We start from the raw sequence: 22,027 nt of genomic DNA, 5'->3' as shown, positions 1-22,027 counted from the left end.
GAACAAAATACAAACTCTTCAGGCAGTTAAGGCTTTTTCAAAAGTTAACAGACTGTATAAAGATACTCCTGTAAGAATGGTTTTAAAATTAATTTTAACAAGACTTTAGACCAGCGGTTCTTAACCTCTCATGTGTTACCCCATTTGGAATGTTATTTTTAAATTTACCCCCAATATGCAAAATGGTGTTTAATTCTGAGGAAAACAAACTAGATTTTATGAACTTTAATCTTATTGAATATAAAATTCATTAAAACTCAATGAATTTATTCAAATTTAAAAAGATTACAGTTGAATAAATAACTTATAAGTTAAAAATACAATTAATAAACACTAGTTTACATGACTTGTAATAAAGAAAATTTACCCCCTAAAACAAGGGAATATACCCCCAGGTTAAGAATCACTGCTTTAGACTACCTAATCATCAAATTTTTTTTTAATATTAAATAAGTTAAAATGAATATCTTATAGAAATTAAAGAAAGCTAGGTTTGATTGAAAAACAAGTATTATAAAAATTTTGTTTATAGATTTACTTTATGGATTTTCTTCAAAGCTTAAACAAAAGTGAACTGAAGAGCAATCCTATTATTTCTGCCAAAGGTTTCAATAAGCATATTTTTTTAAATATCTTTTTGTTGTTTTTCATTGATTTTTAATTTTTTTTTGTTATAAAAATTAACTAATAAAATGTTTATTAAACAGTTATGGTATATAGTTTTTATGTTATTTTAAGATTGGGTAGATGAAATGGAGATGGAATTTTTACCTCAGTTGCTGATGCATTTGTGTGTCCAATCAATAAACAATAACCCGAAGATGATTAAGTTGTCAAGAATAACAATGAAATCTATAATCAAGTTTAAGGTTGTTCAAAATTGCATTCGAAACAGTAAAGCGAATAAAAAAATTGTTCTGATATTCGCTGAAACGTTTAGGTTAGTTATTTTAGTTTTATAAAATATCAAAAAAAATATTGTGTTAAAAAAAAAGTTTGAAGAAAACTGTTTCATATAAAGTGAAAAATGTTATAGGGGTAAGTAAAGCTATAGCTTTTTATAATATAAGTAAGAATAAGTTTCTTATTCTGTTAAAACTATTTCGTTTACAATTATAGTCTACTTTAATAGGATGCTAAGTTCTTCCTGTTGTTAAATAAACTTGACGGATTTATAAATAGTTTTTTTTTGTGATATACAAATAAACACTATTTAATAGGCGTATACTTTTAATTTGTCATTTATCAAAAGTTTATTAAACAGATTTACTCAGTTGACAGTGTGTCACCTTAAATCCTTAAAGTTAACAAATTCTTACGTTTATGCTGTGAGGATCCTTTTAGGTGAAACATTGTCAGCTGAGTGATAATCTGTTAAATAAACTTTTAATAGTTAAGCTCTTTAGTTTTTATGTTGATTGTTAAGTTTAATTTGTATAGTTTTTTAACTCATGTTTTTATTAAATATTTTTTTTAGAAACGCTGTTATTGAAAAAAAATGCGTTGAAAGCTTAAATCTTGAAAGTTGTGAAAGTAGCTGGGTATACGAACTCACAAGCAATTTGATAGAAGTAACCAACGTTGACTATCTCGTTGCAATTTTACCTTCTTGCAGGTTCTTATGTAGTATGTATTAGAATAAGTGTTGTTTTGTGTTAAGTGTACAGTTTATTTTTATATAAGATTAATAGAAAATAGGAATTATCCAAAGTTTTATTTCTATTCCTGAAGCAGCATTTGAGTCAATTCTCAACGAAATAAGTGCAGTTTTATAAGATAATTTAAAATTATATTTTAATATTACATTTTTGTTGCATTTAAACAACCTCACTAGATTAAAAAATACTTACAAATTTCAGATTTGACAAACGTTTATGCTGGATCGTTCTTCCTTATCTGGTGACTTCAGTTCTTTCGGCTAAAACTTTATCACGATCAGCTTTGGTTCAAAAAATGAACAAGTTTTTGCTTGATTATGCCAAAGGTAAAACAGTTTATTTATTTCTTTTTTACTTATTTATGAGAATTAATTTTTTTGTGTTAATGTTTTCTCTTTTTTTTAAGAATGTATATATGTTTAACGCAGATAACACCGAAAACTTATCAGCAAACTCAGTGTCAAACATGCTAAAACTGATAGAGTTCGCAAGGCAGTTTCAACTTAGCAAAGGTTTTTTTTATGTATTTTGTTAAAGATGGTGATCTAAGTTTAGTAAGTAAACAACAGATTATCAATATATGTTTTTAATTAATTTTTTAAATATCTATATAACTTTTCAGATATCGACGAGGAAAAGGAAGTAGAGGTATGTAAAAATTAGTATTGCATTTATATTATATATATGTACCAAATAGCATTGTATTTGTACTACAAAGTATAGGTAATTTTTAAATTATAAGTTTAAAATAAAAGCTTTTTTACCTTTTTTATCTTTAAATACTTTAATATCTTTTAATTTAATACTTGTAGTAGTTTTTAAGAACCGATAAAACTGCAAAAAGTTATCACAAAGTTATGTTATCCTACATATTTTTAAAATAAATGACCAATTTAACCATGGCAGATAAACATATTGGATGGTTTAGATTTATTTTTGGTTGCCAAAGTAGCAAGCATGTGCAACGAACATGTATTTTCACTTCTATACTTGGAACTCTATTTACAAGGTTTATGATTGTTTACAATCATCATTAAATTAGTTTTCTTCAATTTCGTTCAATAATTAGTTTTGTACTAGTTCAAATATTTTAGTGTTTTACTTTTTGTAAAAAATTAAGTACATAAAATAATTTAATGTTCATTTAAATAAAAAAAATCAACAAACTTTCATTAAACTTTAAAAAAAAGTTTCATAATAATGGAAAGTTTTTGTAATTTAAAAATCAGAATTTGTTACTTTTCATAATTAACTATAAATTATCTGCGTGTGAGTAAAAAAATATAAATGTTCTTAATTTTTTATTAGTCGTACACGTTATAAATATTTTTTCAGTATGATGTAAAAACTATTTAAAGCTAAAATAAACAAAATATTTGTTACTTAAATTTAACCTTATTTCATTATTTACATTATTTTTTCTGTATTTTTGTGTACTGCTTAGAGAACTATAAAGATAAATCTTTTGAAAGTATGCTTATTGTAGTCCGAATTCAAACATTTTAATTTAGGTTCATTAATAAACAAAAGTTCCAAAACAAGCAAAAACTTACATGACCTTTATCTCTACGGAAGAAAATCAGTTCTTCATATTGTTCAACAAAATAAAAATGGTAGTTTCATTTAAATGTTCATTAGTAAATAAACTGATAACTGTTTTTTTTGAACAAGAAAAATAAAACGCTCCATAAGTTTAGGTTTACAAAAAAACCTTTAGCTTATCGAGTCGTACACCATTTGGATACCTTTTAACGTCTTGTAAAGGACCACATGTTATTAGTTTATCACAAACAACATAATAGAATTAGTAAAAATTTTCTAAATCATTTGATATTTATCTAAAAACACTTGTTACTTGTGCGGTTATTTATCAACAGTAATAAGCATAGTATAAAACATGGTACTCAATAATTAAAAAATAAATATTTGTAGTTTAATAGTTTTATTTGTTTATTTTCTGAATTCTTAAATATTTTGCTTGTTTCTTATTATATTAACCTTTGTTTTTCACCTATTAACTATTAATTTCTATGTATTATATGTGTTTTACGAATATCACATACAATAATAATTTATTGAAATTTAGTTGGTAGGTAACAAACTAGAGTAAAGTTAATGTCAATTTATTTTTTCTTATTTTTTTAAGTAAATCTCTTTAGATATTTGTTATAGTAGTTTATCTTAAGTTAATACAAAATAATGTTTTTATTAAACTAAAAACATTTATAAAAATGTTTTCAAACTTGAAAAAAAGTGTTTTAGTTTTTTTTAAATACTTATAGCAAACACATTTTGCTGAAACATACTGTTACAAACGACTTTTTTAAATAAAACTTTAATCAATGAGAAACAGTTCGAAACAATTTCAATACAATAAAAAGTTATTGTAGTTAATTTTTTTTATCAATACACTTAGTTTATTTGCTTTATTATATAAAAGAAATTCGTTCAATTTAAAGCAAACTGCAATATCAAAAAAGTACACAAAAAATATCGACGGAATAAATTTTAGAATGTTTGCCTAGTTTAGTTTGTGCTTCTGTCAGTTTGTAATGATTGTATAAACTTTGAAGGGTATATAACAGACGCTGTGTGCGATTTTTAGAAACGAATTGTTTTATTATCTTTAGTATGATGATTAATTTCAAGAACAATTTTATTTTTACAAAATTCTGAATATCTAAATAAACAGAAAAACTGTTATTATATTTAAAAACCAATAGAGTTGAAATTGTTTTTACTTTAATAATTTAAAGTTATAATGTATAAGCCCAATAAAAAACGATAGTTTTTAAAAACACATTTTGTCGAACTTTACGATTTAACTGACAGTTCAATTATTTAGAAGAGACAATGGATCTTCTCAACTCCTGCTTGCGTGGAGTCAACGACATCGAAGGATGTAGAAGCCTTTTGACCTACCAACCTTACGACCTGAACAAACTCAATAAACTGTACGAAAACGAACAGGAGTGGCAAAAAATTCTTCATTATAAAAACTTGCAACTAGCCTGCAATAAACACTCAACAGGATCTTTTGTGAGTTGTGTAATTGTTTCTGAAATAACGAAAAAGTCAGTTTAATAAATGTTGTACTTTTATGATTTGAAGGCAAAGTTGTATTGTTTTTATTAACTTCAACACAAATTGATTAGGTTCTAACATTAAATAAAGCAGTTTAAAATTGGATATTTTATAAATATACTTACTAATGATCACTATTTGAATTTTTACAGGAAATGATGCAAACCTTACAAAACTGCTCATTAGACCACGTTGCAGAAGTCTATAAACACTCCGTAAAAAGTACCTACGAAAAAACAGTATGCTACTATATATGTTCTAATAACTTTGTTATTAAAATACTATTTTAACAATTTTGCAGTTTATTTATAACCGACTATTTCATTTTTTATAAAACAAAAAGTATGTGTAGTGTATATTCTGATGAGCACTAGTGATAACTGTAAAAAAAAATATTATGTATATTTTTTTTACCTATGTACAGTTAGACTAATATTACACTTTATTTTAGTTGGTATAGAAATTTTAATTTCGAAAAAATAGTGGTTGCGAACTAATATTTATTTATTAAAAAAAAAACTTTATAAAAACAAAGCTTACTGATAGGAATGGAGTTACAGAAATGCTTGGATGAATGGAGATTGGAATTTGAGTACTGGGAGTAAGGAAAAGGAAGGTTTCCAACAACAGTTGTTCAAAACAATGAAAAATCTGAAAAACAACGAAACCGAGTTATACGACGTGACTTCCTCTTATGCAGCTAACCTGTGCTTGTATGTAACTTTTTTATCTGGTGTTCAAAAGTATTTTATTTAACGACATTTAAAGAAATTTTTCGGCTAACACTTCTCAAATACAAACATAAGCAAACAAAAAGAGCGAACGCAACTAGTAACTAGCAAAGTAATGATCTAACAAGTAAATTTGTTGTTTTTTCATGTAATATTTTATATTGTCTGAAAATTGCAGAAAACTCATTGCCAGCGAGAAGCATTTCTTTTCGAGCAAAACTTACCAGGAAGTTCTTTGCAAGCTGACTTCATTACAGGATGTAGAAAACATCAAGAAGAAGTAAATGCTTTTATTTTTTATCAAATATTTAACATTTTTAATTATTTTATTTTACAGGATACATGATCCAACATTTGATACTAACTTGTTCCACTGGAATGAGAATCAAACTGTTGAAGAGCTTGAATTTTGCACTGATGTTAAATTCTCATTGTTTGATATACTCACTAAAGTGTAAGTTTATTAGAATTTGTTCAACTTATGTTTCTAAGTATATTTATTACTTTTATCTTCGAAATCTTGTTACTTGTAAAAAATTGTTTAAGTCAGTTTAAGAAAAAAAAATCTGAAAACTCTTTTTGTTTTTGAGATGAAAGTTGTAATAATTTTAATAAGATATGTATAATCATTACCTGCTTAATTAGTCTACTGTATTTAAATAATTACAATGAACAGAAAAAACAACAAGAATAATAAAGAAAAACTTGATACTAGTTATCAACATTACATGTTCAACTACATAAAAATTCTACGCGAGAACAGTAAATTGTGCAAAGCGCAAAAAGTACTCGATAAAATCGAGAAAACTTGCATCAGCTCAAACCTAACAAGAACAAAAGTTCACTTTGAAAGATGCCAGCAACTGTGGTTTCAAAAAGTAAATATCCAGAAATTTTTGTAAAATAAGTCAATTTCTAAGGACCAATGTTATTTGTTTAATAAAAATTCACAATCTTAAATTTAATTATCAATTCTTATATGTAATTGTTTATTTTCAAAATATTTTCAAATGTAAATTTTATAAACAGTTAGTTAAAAAGTAGTTTTAATGATTAAGTACACTTTCTACTTGAAGTTTTTTGATAAGTTGATATTATAGCAATGCAATTTACTAAGTTATTTATTTAAAAACAGGAGGAAAAACTAGCAGTTTCAATGCTTACCAAAATAAACCGACTGCTGAATGAAAACATAAGCAAAGTTCATGGAAAAAAAAACAAGGAGTACAGTTTGTTTCTGGCCGTTTGCTTGAAAACTCTAGGTTGTTGGTTGAGTGATTCCAAACTGCAGGGTCCGCGATACATTCTTGAAGATTGTTTCAAACCTGTTAGCAACTGAAAATAAGTATTGATATATGTATATATAAATAGATTTCAAATAGAAGTATAGTTTCTGACTCAAATAATTTTATAAAATAATTGGTAAAACTTTGATCAGTTTCTGACTTCAATAAATCTTTTTATGACTTCTAAATTTGATTATCTGTGAAGTGTGTTTAAAATAATTTTTAGGCGGTTAAACTGGCTGATGTAGTTCTGAATTCTTCGCAAGATATGTTTGATGAAAATACAGTGAAAAGCAACAATGTTAAGAAAGCAGTTGAATGTTACCACTGTCTCGCTTTATTTGCTGACAATCAGTATCAACAGGTTGGTTTTTATCTAATTAAATAAAAACAGACTGTATTTATTGAAAATATGTTAAATTAAATTACAGAGTTGCAAAGTTTATAAGATGTAAAAAGAAAATGTTAGTTATATAAAAAGTTAAATATGTAATTAAATAAAAAAAGCGTGTTTATAAAAAGTAAATTGAGTTAAATTACAAAGTTAGCAAGGTTGAAAAGATTTTAAAAGCATATGTTATTTATATGTAAAAATATTTGGATTTTTATTTCAGGTGAAAAATTACAAAAAATCACCAGACTATTTGTTGAAAAAGAAACTAACCAGTGAATATACAGAAGAATTGCAGAATAGAAAAAGATCTGTAAACACAACTAGAGAACTTCAACGGTATAGTTTTTGCATTGTTTAAACGATTTTAATAACCTCACCCCTATAGTTTATTGAAAGAAAAAAAACTCTCAAAGTTTTTGGTCTTGCATGAAGAACCTTTCGGTTATCGAGTCGCACACCTCTTGGATACCTATTAACGTCTTGTTCAGGACCTTACCTAATTAGATAAACTCCATTTTAATTTTTTTTATGGTATAAAATCGTCTACAACTGCATTAAATGTTTATTTTCTAAAAATAGCATAAACAATTAACTAATACTAATATAAAAATACACATATTACAGTTATTACTAAGTAGTTTCGATAGAAACATTATTTCACAAGTATCATTGTTTATTACCTATAAAATGAGGTCAATTAATATATTTTAATAATCATCTTATGTATTAATATCTTAAATGATCAAATGAAGTTTGGTATTTGAAATATTTGTTTTTTTAATTATATCAAATCTGTAATTTTAAAAGTCTTTTAATTTTTTTTCAACTCGTTATACTCTGTAATTTATATTGAATTATATTATACATTTCGTATCACATTAGTTCTAAACAAGTAATTTTTAATACTATAAATAATTTAACTTAATTTGCTGTTTTTTTTGTTCTGTCCTAACATTAACTTTAAGTTTGTCTCATAAAATTTACTACAGTAACCTCTTGCATCTTTACGCACTCGTGACGTTACGCACTCTCGTTTAGTTACGCATTTTAGAATTCTAAAAAATTCAAAAAATGAAAATTTTAATTTTTTTAATATTACACAAATTAGGTTTATTGTATATTTTTGATCTAAAATATGTTTTTAAATACTAAATCAACTCTCTATATCTCTATACCTCAGTATTAACATTTTTCTTATACTTTATATATTTTTGTTCAAAAAAAGAAATCCATTACAGCACTAAATGCATATTTTTGTAAAAGGCTATAGAAACAAATTTTAGTATTGATACCAAACCATTTATTAATTGTAAACAAATGCTTAATTATAAATTGAATTTTCTAAGTAGAGTAGAACATAAATGTTAAGTACCAAATAAGTCACATATAAAAAAAGATAAAATCTTCTTATTATTAAAATTATTAAAATATTTCTACAAGTAATTACTATTGTATATAAACTTAAATTATTTTTTTTACTGTATGTATAGTTTTATCTTTTGTTTTCATATTAATAAATTAAGTAAACAAATTGTTAAAAGTGAGTAAATCCCTAGTCTGTTTTTAACTAAAAGCAATATCAAAAAACAGTCATTATAGTAAGTATATTTGGTACCCCTCGTATCTTTACGATCTCTCGCATCTTTACGCATTTTTTCTGTGGACACAATGTGCGTAAATAAGCGAGAGGTTACTGTTGTTACTTTTTTAATATTTAATCTTGAACATGTAAAGGTGTATATTTTTACCAATATTTACAGTATCAAAAATGAGTTTAAATATCTTGCTATTATTATTTTGATAGAAATTAGTTTCATGCAAAAAAAAATAAAAAAATTATAATTAAATTTTCTTTATGTATAGTCTTTACATTTATTTTGAACTGTTGTTTTCATTTGTTATTTTTTATTTAGAACTGAAGTGATAGTCAAGAAAAATATGAATATTGATAATTCTTCCTTCAACAAAACAGAAGAAAAGTTACTTTCCTTTCTAAATTCAGCCCTTGACAGCTACATATCTTGCCTTCAGTTTTCTTCAAAATACAACCTGGTCATATATAGGTTGGCAATCTTTAAATGTTTTTCAACTTTATTAAGATTTTGAAAACTTAATTTGTTAATAAGTATAGTTAGTATAGTTATTTCACTATTATAACTACCCCGTTAAACATTTTTCTTATAAACTTATTGCTATACCATATAGTTTGTTTATTTGCATGCAGGCTTTGTACTTTATGGTTTGAAAACGACACAAACGGATTGACCAGCAAGTCAATGACGGTGGCAAGTAGCAAGGTGAATGTTAAGAAATTTCTACCGCTGGCATACCAACTATCGGCGAGACTCAATCAAGACGACTCTGGATTTCAAAGAATGTTGAAAAAGGTTATTATTGTATTTTAAAATTATAAATTTTAAGTAGGTAATGTTATTGTTGTTGTTTTTTATATAAATACTTATTTTTCAAATGTTTTCTAAATTTTAGTTAAATTTAAAATTAGTTTAAATTTGTTGAGATTCTACAGTGGTTCACGTTGTTAAAGAAACATGAGTAACTTTTTTTAGTATAAAAAAACGTTGCATTTGTTTAACAAATAAATTGCTTAGATATATAAACTCTACACATTAATCTAAAATTCTATACACATACAATTTTATATGTGTTTAAAGTCTTACACAAAATAAATATAAAAACTTGTATTAGTTATATTTAACATTACTTCCAGATTATGCTAAACTTATGCAAGGAGTACGTTTTTGACGTTCTACCAATTGTTCTTTCTCTTGTAAATTCCAACAAAGACAAGTTTTACGAGGAACCGCCTAAAAAGAGAGCCAAGAAGGTTAAAAAAATAAGTTACACATCATTTTTTATTTTAATCTAATTTATGTGTATGCAAAAAAATACCTGTTACGATTTCAGAACCGAGACCTGTCTCAAAGAGGCGAAGCGGCACAGCTAATTTTAAATCAAGTGGTCAAGCACAACCCGAAACAAGTCAACAATATGATTTCGTTGAGTGATCTCCTTATAGGTATTTTATATTATTGTATGAGCTTTATTATCTTAAAAGAAATTGCTGTATGATATTTTATAACAAATTAGTAGTTGTTTTAATTGAAAAAATTGTTGTTAAAAATATGAAATCAGCACAAAGCAGTCTAAATGTATCTAAATTAAAATTTAACCTCGGCTAACTATTCTTTTATAAATGTTAGTTAAATTTTATAGTTTTTAAAATATTGTATATTAAAGTAAAACCATTAAAATAAATTTGTATGACCTGGATACAAATTTAAACAATTTACCAACACTTATTACCTTTAGAATTTGCTAACTTTGACGCGAGCCCATGGAAGAACCGACCGTTCGAAGAAATTGTCATTCCCAAATCAACGACAATAAGCAAACTGTGCGAAGTTACTTCCAAACTGAATTACCAAATGCAGGGACAACCGTTGCCTTTTGTGAACTCCGAGAATGGATTCGGTTAGTTGTGCTTAAATTATAATTTTTATTTTGACAGGAAAATTAAAAAAAAAATGTTAATTTAATTTAGTTCTCGTTTTAAAAATATTTCTACAACAAGTAAATAATTCCTGTAAGTACCAAGAGGAAACCAAAGACTTTTTGTAATTTTTAAATAATTTTCAATAGATTAAACATTACAATAAAATAAAAAATTTTATTTAATTTATACTTTATTTTTCTGAAAAAACTTTATAACATTCATTTGATTAAATAAAAGCTTTGTTGAAAAAATTACTTAAGTTAAATTAAAAAAAATTGTAAACAATATTCTAAACAGTTAGTTTTTTTTGCAGTTCAGTTTGGGCAACTGAAGCCTCATTTTCAGACAGTCGGAGGTTTAAACTTACCCAAAGTTCTCGTGATAGTGACTACTGAGGGAAAGAGTTTGAAAATACTGTTAAAAGGAAAAGATGATTTGCACCAAGATGCAGTTATGCAGCAGGTAAAAGTTTAAAAATACATTAGATTAAATCAAACATTTTACTTAAGTTTTGGTTTAAAAATATATTACATACGACTAAACTGACTTTTAACAAAGTTTTTTTATACACTCTAACAGGTAAAATTTTGAAATTGCATTAAATTTAACAAATAAATTCAAAAGTTTGCATGCTCTACATTCCAACATTTTTGTTCTAATCTCAACAGGTGTTCGAAACCGTGAACACTCTTTTGCGCAAGAACCGAGCGACGAGCAACTTGAAGATGCGCACGTACAAAGTGGTGCCCCTCTCGCAGAGGAGCGGCGTGCTGGAGTGGTGCAACGGAACAGTTTCAATCGGAAGTTACTTGATCGGATCTCCCAGTGTTAGTGAGGAATTGTTTCTTTACAGGTTGTTTTGCAGAAAAATGTTAAAACATTTGATTTTTTTTCTGTCTGTCACTAAAATAGAGTTTTTCTTTGGCATTCATTGTCAAAACATGTTTTTTTTTTTGTAAAGGATTTGTTAATTTTTTGTCTTGATTGATTTCAATGACGGTAAAATCTGGTTAAAAAAAAAGTAAAATCAAATGATTGTGTCTAAATTTGTTTAAAAAAACTACATAATATTTCTTCAACACCATTCGTTCGCAGGGCTTGGGCGCGCATCAGAGATACCGTCCGAATGATTGGTCGGTTCGTCAGTGCAGAATGGAGATGAGTCACGTGAGAGGTGGCAATTTGAAGACGAAACTGCAGAAGTACCTGCAAATTTGCCTCAACCTGCGTCCCGTCTTCCATCACTTCTTCATGGAAAAGTTCTTGGAGTCCAATGAGTGGTTTTTGAAAAGGTATTTGTTACAATGCAGTTTTTGTGTAGTTAAAGGGAAACATTTAAAATGAATTGTTGTATGACTTTAAAAAAAGTACAGTTTAAAGTTATTACACACATGTGAAAACATAGTATCAAAACGTTTTACATACTTATGACTTTTTAAAGTATGTACTGAGATATAAAAACTTTTACTCAATACGTAAGTCTGTTTGAATTTTTTGAATTATGTTTAAACATATTTTAGTTTTACGTCTCATTTTGTAAAAAAAAAATACTCGTATTTCTAAAAACGAAAGTTTAGACATAACCTTAAATTACAATTGTGTGCCTTTCTAATAATCTAGTGGACTTTTTTTCAATGATATTGAATTGTTATCAAAAAGAACTTATAATTGACTAATTTTCAATACTTTTTGCAGGCGAGTGTACACAGAAAGCGTGGCGGTTTCTTCTATAATTGGGTACATTCTAGGACTAGGGGACAGGCACCTTCAAAATATTCTTATCGATTACACGAGTGGCGATATCATACACATCGATCTCGGTATGTTTCTTCTTTGAAGTAACATTATTTTACTTTTTAAATGTACTTAATAAAAAAAAACACTTATTGATTTCCATGTACTGGCAATCGAGTACCGTAAAAAAAATTAGTTAAAATAGTTTACTTTTTTTTTAATTATTATTACTATATAATAATCAGGGTTGCAACAAAACCTGGAGTTTAAAAATTTAGGCTAAAAAACCATTGAATTTTAAACATTTTTACATGTTAAGTAGTAAAGTTTTAATATGACATGAAAAATATATGATATAGATAAAACATCATCATCTTTTTTTAAATAAAACATTTAAAAAAGGTTAACAGTATCTTTTCAATGTTTTTATACTTTTTAACACAGTTTTTTACCTTAAACTTATCTTTAAACTAAAAACAGACACAAAAACATGTACTTTTAAAATCTTAGAAGAAATTTAAAAAACCTGGAATAAATTTCTCAAAAACCAGTGCCAACCCTGATTAATAAAACAAAAGTATATATTTTATCATATTTAAGTATCAGCGAAGAGATTAAATGTTGACATTTATTTTTTTTTTTGCATAGTAAAATACTGTCAGAAAGTAAACCTTTAACATGACTAAATTTTATTTTCCAGATTTTTTTGTGTTGTTGAGCTGATTGAGCGAACACTGTTTGCCTTTTTTTTCTAAATGTAACAATTATAAATTTAATAACTAACAAAATAAAAATTTTGATAATAGGAGTTGCTTTCGAGCAAGGGTTGTGCCTACCAACTCCCGAAACAATTCCCTTCAGACTGACCCGCGACATAGTAGATGGTATGGGAGTTATGGGTTACGAAGGTCAGTTCATGAGGTCAGTTTGTTTTTGACGATATTATCTCTGCAAGAAGAAAGCAATTATTTTTAAATGATGTTGACAAAGCGAAATCTGAAAAAAAACTTGACCCTGCAATCGTTTTAACTTTTAAGATTAAAAAAACGTAATGAACAAAGTTAGAATTTTTATGATGAAGACAATTTTTAAACTTCCTTTACTATTTGAAATTAAGTATTAAATTGAAAATAAACGACATTAATTATTTTTTTACATTTATAAAACTTAGAAATTACTTTTGACGATATTATCTGTACTGGAGAAAAACAAAATTTCAAATGATGTTTACAAAGCAATAAAAAAAGATACTTAACTTTTTAACTATGTTACTTTTGAGGATTGAAAAAAATGTAAAGAAAAAAGTTATAAGTTTATTAATGAACATAATTTTTTAACCTCCCTTGTTGTTAAAACTTAAATATAAAACTTTTAAATACACGGCCTGTTTTTTAAACATTGGTAAAACTTAGAAATCTGTACACTTGAAAGAATTTTCATTAAAGTTATCCGTGATATTTAGTTCAAACGTTGTGATTCTCACAGATCTTGTGAGCGAACAATGGAACTGATGAGAAAATCCTCACATGTTGTTTCGACCATCGTTGAAGTTTTACTTTACGACCCTCTGTACGACTGGACCATATCACCTGATCTAATACAAAACCAGGTTTGAAGTTTTTATTATTAGTTGTCTTCGTAATACTTAAAACAATTTAGTGGTATTGTGTAAAGTCGTTGTGGTAGATGATTGACAAATTTTGAAATTAATAATTTTCAAGATTTTTTTTTAATAATTTATGTTTTTCAGAAGTCAATAAGTTTCATGGATTCGTCAGAAACAAAGTTAGTTTTTATTAGATATAGTTTTGTAAATTTAAGTTTTGCTAAAATAGTTAATACATGTATATGCAATAATTTTTTTGTATAAAAGTTACAGATAATGAATTATACTGAACAAGACATTTATTTATATTTAAATAAATTTTATAACAACTTATCGTTTAGCGTTTTGAAAAAAAAAATTCTAGATTTTTTTATATACAGTATAATTTTTATTATATTTTTTTCTAAAGTAATAATATAAAAATAGAATTTCTTAATTTAAACTCATGTTAAAAGGAACAAGGAGAAGCAGACAAACAAATTAGCCGAGCGCGCGCTGCTCAGATTGCAGGACAAGTTGAAGGGGATAGAAGACGGATCGACCCTGAGCACGAACGGTCAGGTGAATATGTTGGTTCAACAGGCCACAGACCCGCAGCTGTTGTGCCAGTTATTCAGCGGGTGGCAGGCTTATTTGTGAGAATTTTTATTGTAATTTTTCAAAACTGTTTAATGCAGTATTTTTTGTGATCATACCTTTTTTTTGAATTGTATTTGTTAGGTTATTTTATGTTGTTAACAAATTATACAGTTTGTGAGAAACAAAATAAAGTTGTATAAAAAAGTATTTGTTTTTAAACTACTATCGCCTAGAGTAAATTTAATTAATAAATAAACTGTTGAAGAAGATATTAAACGGTTTAGTGAAATAAAAAACGTTTTTATAATAATTTGTTTTTTAAACAACTAGTAAAACTTACTAAAAAACCGTTAGGAATTAGTAAAACAGTTACTTATGTAGATATCGTCCGCTTTTTTGTAAGTATTCTAAAAGTAAATTCGCTAAATATGTTAATATTTTAAGTTATTTGATATTGACATATTTAGCTTATCTAATTATCATAAATCTAATTAATAAAGTTATCTATTAAAATAATCTACTTAAAATATTATTTTATTGTAATAACTTTTATTTTTATCTGATTTTTTTTTTCTGTAAATATAATCTTAAAACTGGTTAAGAACTGTCAAAAATTTTCACACTTATAAAAACTAAGATACAGAATGGGCCACTTGAACTTATTCAATAACGGTGAAGTAGCAACAACTTAAAAATGTTAAACGTTATCACTAGTGATCTACCGAATCCGAAATGCGGATATTGTTTTATAGATCCGGATACAAATGTGAAAAATGATCCGGATCTCAGTTTGAAAAAAATAATATCAAAATCCCATAGCTAAAATACTAAAATAAAAAAGTTTGTTCTAATAACTACTAAACAAAAGTTATGTTTGTAGTGTTTTAAAAACATATTAAAGCTTGTAAAAGCCAAAGTATGGTAGTAAGTTAGAAATCTTAAAGGTTTACGGAAAACGTAATAGACGTAAAAATACTTATTGAATAATTTAACATTCATGATGAAATTTCGATACATAAAAACAAGAAGTTTCAAAATTTTTAATAAGTTTGTTGATGGAAGACAGAAGCTACTATGCTTTAAATTTTTAAATTAGCTGAGTACATTTAATAAAAACGAAAATGATTTTGCAAAGATTTTAAAATTAAAAGTTTTTATTTTTCAAATTAACTAATAGATTTAGAATTTTATATTGGCTGAACAGCTTATGAATCTAAACTTGGCAGACAATTGCTATTGCTTCCAAAGATGTTTCAATTAGGTTTTTATTAGATACAGGGTTGCCACTTTACCTGAAATTTGACAATTTAGGCAAAAAAAACCTAGAATTTGGGAAATTTTGAAAAAAACCTGGAATTTTGAACATAAATCACTATAAAACCTGTAATTTCAACAATTTTCACATGTTTAGTAGTAAAATTTCGATTTGACTAAAAAAATATATCATAAAAATAAATTACCATCATCAAATTTTTTTTTTGTTAAAAAGCATATTTAAAGTAGCTTTACAGTACATTTTCAATGTTGTTTTACTATTTTACACACTTTTTTACCTTAACTTTAAACTAAAAATAGACCCAAAAATGTGTACTTTTAAAAACCTGGAAGAAATTTAGAAAATCTAAAAAAAAGTTTGAAAAAACGAGTGGCAACCCTGTAGATAGACAAGGTTTTTTTTCAAAAATTTAAACCAGGTTTAGATATTAATTACGCACAATAGTTTTTGGGTTTAACCATTAAAAAAAAGAATTCATACCATTTATCATGTATTTTTTATAATACAACTTGTACATAAGCAATGATTATATATTTTTAGATACGTGAAGTATTTTCATTAAAGTTTTTATTAACACTTATTTTCTATCGTTGCAAATTATTAGTGATGGTTTTTCATTAAAAAAAAAATTATTTAAAACTGCTTTTATGCCTTTTTCAGTTTTAACTAATTACATTTTTACTATCTTTTTTTACATTTTGTCTAAGAGTTATTAAGAATTGTATATTTTAAAGTTTCTTCAAATACTATGCACACTTAAGTTATACTAGCCTATCATAATTAGTTTTTAAGACTAGTTGTAATTTACTATTGGAAACAACTCTTCTATTGATACCTAAGGAATAAGTACTTTGAATCAGTGATGCTCGAGCTGTACAGTGACTTAAAAAGTAAGAAAGCCCAAATGATATAATTTTATTTTAAAACATAACTACAAAATTTGATTGTATTCAATTAAAACTCTAGCTCGAACTTTGTACTGAAAAAAAAAGTTTGATTGAGTAAACTTTTACTTAATAAAATAAGTTTCATTTTAACTATAGTAAAAGTTTGAAGCAGGGTTTCTAAGACTTTTTTTATAAGGCCCTTTTTGAAAAAAATATAAAAAACTATGTTCCCCTCTGATAAAATTTCTTAAAACTACCATTTATACTCATGAACCTTTTTTTGATCTTCATCATTAAGTCCAGAATATCTAGTGTATCTGACTAAATGTTATGACCTTTTTTCTCCCCTTTTAACATGTTATAGCCTACTAAATTTCTAAAACTTTCCAACAATATCTAATAAAAGTTTAAAAACTACGCTTAAAAACACTTATGATCTTTTTTTATGCGCTTTGTCATGAACTCCAGAATATTTAGTGTAAGTTTTTTTTTAAATATGGCCTCATTGCTCCCTGGTGGCCCCTTTGTTGCATATGGCCCCCAAGGGTTGGTTTAACGCATCTTTAAATTTATATAGTTAAATCTTTAATGTCAGTTTTGATCTATGGAAAAACGTTCTCATACATGTGCTATTATTGATTGTATGAAACAAAGTTTACATAAACACAAAGTTTGTTTTCTTTTTATGTACTTTTGAGTTAATAAAATTTAAACAATTAAAAAGTACAGTTTAAAGATGATTTACATATTGTATCGACAACCTTAAGCTTTATACTTACTTTCACAGCATTTAAATGCTATTTCTTACCAAATTGAGCATTAACATCATGGTTGATATTTATTAATTTATGATTTTATGCAGCTTTACCGTTTATAAAACTTCGAAATATTTAAACAAGCCACATTAATAACTTGATTTGCAAGTTTCTGTATTTTGTTATATTTTTTTTTTTAACTTTTTTAGATGATTGCTATTAGTTTGAACATAAACGATGTAGCGTCTCCAACAAGGATTTCACCAACAGCAACCTTTATTGCCTTCTTCTGTTACAGAATTTTCAGAATTAGATCTTTGTAGCAGTTTGCATCTTCGTTTTGTGCCATACCAGGAAAAAGCTAAAAACTGTTCTTTTAGAAGAAGTATAATTTTCTATTGTAGTTTTACTTACAGTGCTTTAAGATCAGGTGCTAGGTTAAGATTTTCTTGTCAAATTTATTATAAAATGAAAAAGTAATCCTAATTTTGAAAAGTACAAGTCTAAAAGTTGATAGAGTAAAAAATATAAATACATAAAAATAAAACAAACTTAGTCTAAATCCAAATAGTAAGTGTAATTATAACATATTTTTAATGATATTTTGATAACTAAGTCGTCAGACTACATTGCATCTTTTATCAAAATGCTTAAACAAATAAAGTTTTTTTTTATCAAGTTAACATTTAAACACAACAAGTATTTCATAAACTGATATCTACAAGTATGAAGCTATAAATGTTATCTGAATAACATTTATGACTGCTTCTAATGGTTTAAATATTAAAAGTTAGGTATATTTTTACTTAAAAAGCTGTTTAAAAACTTTGAGTATTAAGTATTTTGAATATTTTTGCAAAGTAGTGCACTTTTACACCTTAAGCTATAGTTATGTATACAATTATTAGTACACTAACGCTTCTTTTTAAATTAAAACATGAGAAAACCTTGCTAATTTTTAATAATTTTTTATAGCCTTTTAAAACTTTGCAGTTTAATTAGTTTGTTAAAAACTAGGTTTTTGTACTAAGTAAAACTAAGAAGTTTATACGGTTAAAGTTTAAAAAGTTAGTGTTTTAAAAAGTTATGAAAAACTAAAATATGGGTTTGAAAAGAATAAGCAGTTTTTTAAATAACAATTTTAAACTATTTAAAACTAAATTTATGTTGAAATAAAACGAACGAGAATACAATACGTCACCGATGAACATTATTCACTTTATAGTCTTTACAGCACCAACAACATCTTTTTTTAAATAATATTTTTAATAGTTTTGTAATTGTAATTAAGGTGTACGTTGAATAACTTTCAACATTTAGTAAAAAATTGAATTTTTAAACGTATCAATAATCTATATTTAATAATTTAAATCTATGCATTGTTATGATTTATTGTTTCGAACATGTATATAAAATAAAACTAAATGTTTTTTCATATTGTCTATGGAAAAATAAAAAAATTAAAATAATATACTGTCCCGGACTATACTGTTTGGTAAGTAAAAAGTATCCGTGGTATACGACTTAATAACCGAATGGTTTTTTGTTACACCAGGTCCTTGAACCAAACTTTTTGAGCGCTTTATTTGTCGTTCAATAAACTATTGCAGTTATACCAAAACTAAAATAACAAGTTTGACAATATAGGTATAAATTCCTTATATAAGTACACAAGTATGACTAGTAAACGTTAGAAGTTTTAAAATTTTTCTTCATAAAACTTTAAAAGGGAGCTTTAATAATTTTAGTTTTACTTTAATAAATCAAAAATATTTAAAACCAAAAATTGGTAGTCTTAATTCTTAAAAAAAATAAATGAACAATGAAATAAATAATCCATGATCAGTAAAAATAGTTCATATATTTTAACAAGTGCAACCCGTAATTTTTACAAACTAAGTAATGTAATTATGTAGCTAACTGAACAGGGTGAAATTAAAAAAATTAATTGATTAGCATAATTTTCTCATATGCAGTAAAAGATAATATTTAAAAAAATTAGTAACTTTGATAAACATCACTTAGTAGTTTGATAATTTCATTCAAAGCAATTCCTTGGCAAAAACTTTTCCGATATAAGTATTATGTAGATGAATCAGCATAGGACAATAATTTAACTTCAACTAATTATATTTGTTCATAATGTACTAGAGTCCTTTTAGAATTTTAGTATACCAGTTACATATAATTCAAGTGAATATACTTAGTTAAATGTTAAATAAAGTATATACAAAAAATTAAAAATAATAGATTTTTCATATTTTATATAATATGAATAAATCATAATAAACTTATCTCAAAAATTTCATCATCATTAAAACACTAACTTTTTTACCAAATTTTTTTATAAACTGCTTGTAGCTTATTTACACAGTTGTACAGTTTTTCTTAATATTAACTCAAACATACAAAGTTATTTTGGACTGTATAGAATAAACTATCCGCGGGCTTTAGTTATTCTAAATAGTTGTAATCATGAATACAAATACGGTATTTTAAACAAAATATGCTTTTAAATAAGCAGCAGTAAAGCACTAGTTACTAATATATTAAAACCTAGTTGTAAATTTTTAACAGAAAATCTCTTTTTTATACCTTAAAAAAAGTATTTTTTAAATGAAAATTTATTTATTGACCGCAAAATTTTGCTTTTCGGGCTGCAGTCTGGTATTGTGTTTAAGTGTGCTACTATTTGTCAGAGTAAGATTACTGATTAACTGCATAAATTATAATGTTTCATAAGCTGATTGTTAGTTTTTCTATAAAACAGTTTAATTGTATTTTATAACTTTGTACTTTTATTTCAAACCTAAGAATACCTTGTGTAAGTTGTTACCAAAATTACTTTTTTTTGCCACCTTACTAGTTAATGGTCAAAAACTATATAAAAAACTAAAATTAGTAAAACAGCAAGATAAAAGGGAAAATTCGATTATTAATCAAAATTTCAAAGTAGCCCCCTCGACTTACTATAACTGCCCAAAAAGAGGCGATACAGCTCCATTTAAGAAACCCTGGAATGGAGCTGTATTTTCAGGGTGCTTAGTGTTTTAAACTTTTATATGTCGCAAAAAATAAACAAAAAGATTAAAAGGATTTTTTAAATGATGTTTCGTAGCATAATTAAGTTGTAAAACTAAGATTACTTATAATTATATAATAACACATAAAGTTAGCAAGACAATTGTAGTACAGTAAAAATATCATTTAACTTAAAAATAGTAAGTTTTATAGAAAAATATTCAAAAATAATTGAATATTACGTAATATGAAAGAATTATATTACACGTTTTAGATATTTTTTAAAAGCAAGAAACTAACTTCATTGTACACATTAATTTAGTATGATTTTCAGGAAGCGTAAAGTATATCAAAAACAAGCCTAAAGGGAAAAACTATCTTTTAAATACTAGAAACAAAGAATTTAAACAGGAAGTTTGTTTTTAAAAACTCATAAAGTTAGACTTGTGAGTCCATGAAAAAGTTATAAAAGGACTTTCTCACTGCTTTAGAACAAAAGTTTTTTTTTACGCATAAAGTTTCATATTAAAACTCAGAGTATGTATAATGTAACAGCAGTCTAACGTTAAAAAAAATAGTTAGCTTTAGTTTGATATTAATGTAGGTCAAATATATGCTATGAAAATATTGTTTTAAAATGTTTTGCGTAGTATGTTAAGATATAAATGTTGTTCAGTTGCTTTTAAACAACATAAGTCATTTTTTTACAGACAGTTTACTAATATTGGAACTTCTGTAAATATTAAATGTATTCACAGCGTTATAAAATGTTATATAGCTTTCTGCTATAACTTTATTAAGTTTGTTTTCAAGTTACTTATAAGAAATATTGTGCGTAGTGTTGTATTTTTGTTTTACTTTCGTTATTTGTTCAGTTTTTGAGCTTAATAAAAGTTTTCAACAGTAAGTTTTCAACAAATTACAACTTCTGTGTAGTTTAATTTTTTATTATTAACTAGTAATAATAAATATGATAATATTTTGACAACCTAATTAAATGCCTAAAAAATTAAACCACATAATTAAGAAACAACAACTTATAATTCTTATGAAAATTAGTAATTTAAACTAATGAATAAAATTATAATGCTGTTTATTAATCGTTTATTAAAATAACTGTTTGTTCCTTATAATCAATTGTAGTTAGATAATTATAATCCTTACTAAGTGAAATTAAGAACACTAGCACTCACAGTGCACAGCAATTAAAAGTTGTTTCACTTGCATATAAAATAAATCTCATAAAAGTTAATACACAGTACTTGCAGGTTAAAAAGTAGAGCAGTTGCATACTAAAAACGCTTTGAAACTAACTTAGTGTTAGAACTTAAAAAGCTAATTTATTTTAATAAAAATACTTAAAACCCTTCAAAAACTTGTAATTTTGCAGTTTAAATCAGAGTATAAAAGTAAAGAGTTTAATAAAAGTATATGTATTAAACTTTCTTTTTACAAGATTTATTAAGATTTTAGTATAATTATCAAAAAACAAGTAGTGTTTA

At 25.7% G+C, this 22,027-nt stretch overlaps 2 protein-coding genes and 1 long non-coding RNA gene across 3 annotated transcripts in view; all 3 read left to right on the top strand.

The window, feature by feature from the left end:
* Positions 1–1,953: 1,953 nt before the first annotated feature.
* LOC145838934 (uncharacterized) lies at positions 1,954–5,581 on the top strand. Its single transcript, XM_082946553.1, has 8 exons — positions 1,954–1,984; positions 2,281–2,306; positions 2,565–2,667; positions 3,170–3,271; positions 4,504–4,697; positions 4,895–4,981; positions 5,289–5,455; positions 5,560–5,581. The coding sequence occupies exons 1-8, from the start codon at positions 1,954–1,956 to the stop codon at positions 5,579–5,581; spliced, it is 732 nt and encodes a 243-aa protein (XP_082802679.1).
* Positions 5,582–5,664: 83 nt separating this feature from the next.
* LOC145839500 (uncharacterized) lies at positions 5,665–5,927 on the top strand. The gene is made up of 2 exons (XR_014370068.1): positions 5,665–5,753; positions 5,811–5,927. It is a non-coding gene; the product is annotated as an uncharacterized LOC145839500 (long non-coding RNA).
* A 274-nt stretch (positions 5,928–6,201) lies between these two features.
* LOC145838933 (serine-protein kinase ATM-like) overlaps positions 6,202–22,027 on the top strand; it is a 32,403-nt gene continuing 16,577 nt past the window's right edge. The window contains exons 1-17 of the mRNA XM_082946552.1: positions 6,202–6,351; positions 6,609–6,800; positions 6,986–7,123; positions 7,374–7,489; positions 9,067–9,216; positions 9,378–9,540; positions 9,882–9,998; positions 10,079–10,190; positions 10,484–10,645; positions 10,981–11,129; positions 11,336–11,494; positions 11,763–11,959; positions 12,363–12,487; positions 13,208–13,322; positions 13,887–14,010; positions 14,152–14,186; positions 14,463–14,642. Coding sequence (XP_082802678.1) covers positions 6,202–6,351; positions 6,609–6,800; positions 6,986–7,123; positions 7,374–7,489; positions 9,067–9,216; positions 9,378–9,540; positions 9,882–9,998; positions 10,079–10,190; positions 10,484–10,645; positions 10,981–11,129; positions 11,336–11,494; positions 11,763–11,959; positions 12,363–12,487; positions 13,208–13,322; positions 13,887–14,010; positions 14,152–14,186; positions 14,463–14,642 — 2,384 coding nt within the window. The remainder of the gene's footprint in view (positions 6,352–6,608; positions 6,801–6,985; positions 7,124–7,373; positions 7,490–9,066; positions 9,217–9,377; positions 9,541–9,881; positions 9,999–10,078; positions 10,191–10,483; positions 10,646–10,980; positions 11,130–11,335; positions 11,495–11,762; positions 11,960–12,362; positions 12,488–13,207; positions 13,323–13,886; positions 14,011–14,151; positions 14,187–14,462; positions 14,643–22,027) is intronic.

Source organism: Thalia democratica, chromosome 6 (genome assembly GCF_965202585.1).
Source record: "Thalia democratica chromosome 6, ktThaDemo2.hap1.1, whole genome shotgun sequence".
NCBI lineage: Eukaryota > Metazoa > Chordata > Thaliacea > Salpida > Salpidae > Thalia > Thalia democratica.
This window is presented reverse-complemented; position numbering and strand designations above follow the sequence as displayed.

Coding starts and splice junctions, on each gene's coding strand:
- LOC145838934 (XM_082946553.1), top strand. CDS start 1,954: ATGAACAAGTTTTTGCTTGATTATGCCAAAG. Junction 1,985..2,280: donor TTTGCTTGATTATGCCAAAG/GTAAAACAGTTT, acceptor ATAACTTTTCAG/ATATCGACGAGGAAAAGGAA. Junction 3,272..4,503: donor TGTTCAACAAAATAAAAATG/GTAGTTTCATTT, acceptor TCAATTATTTAG/AAGAGACAATGGATCTTCTC.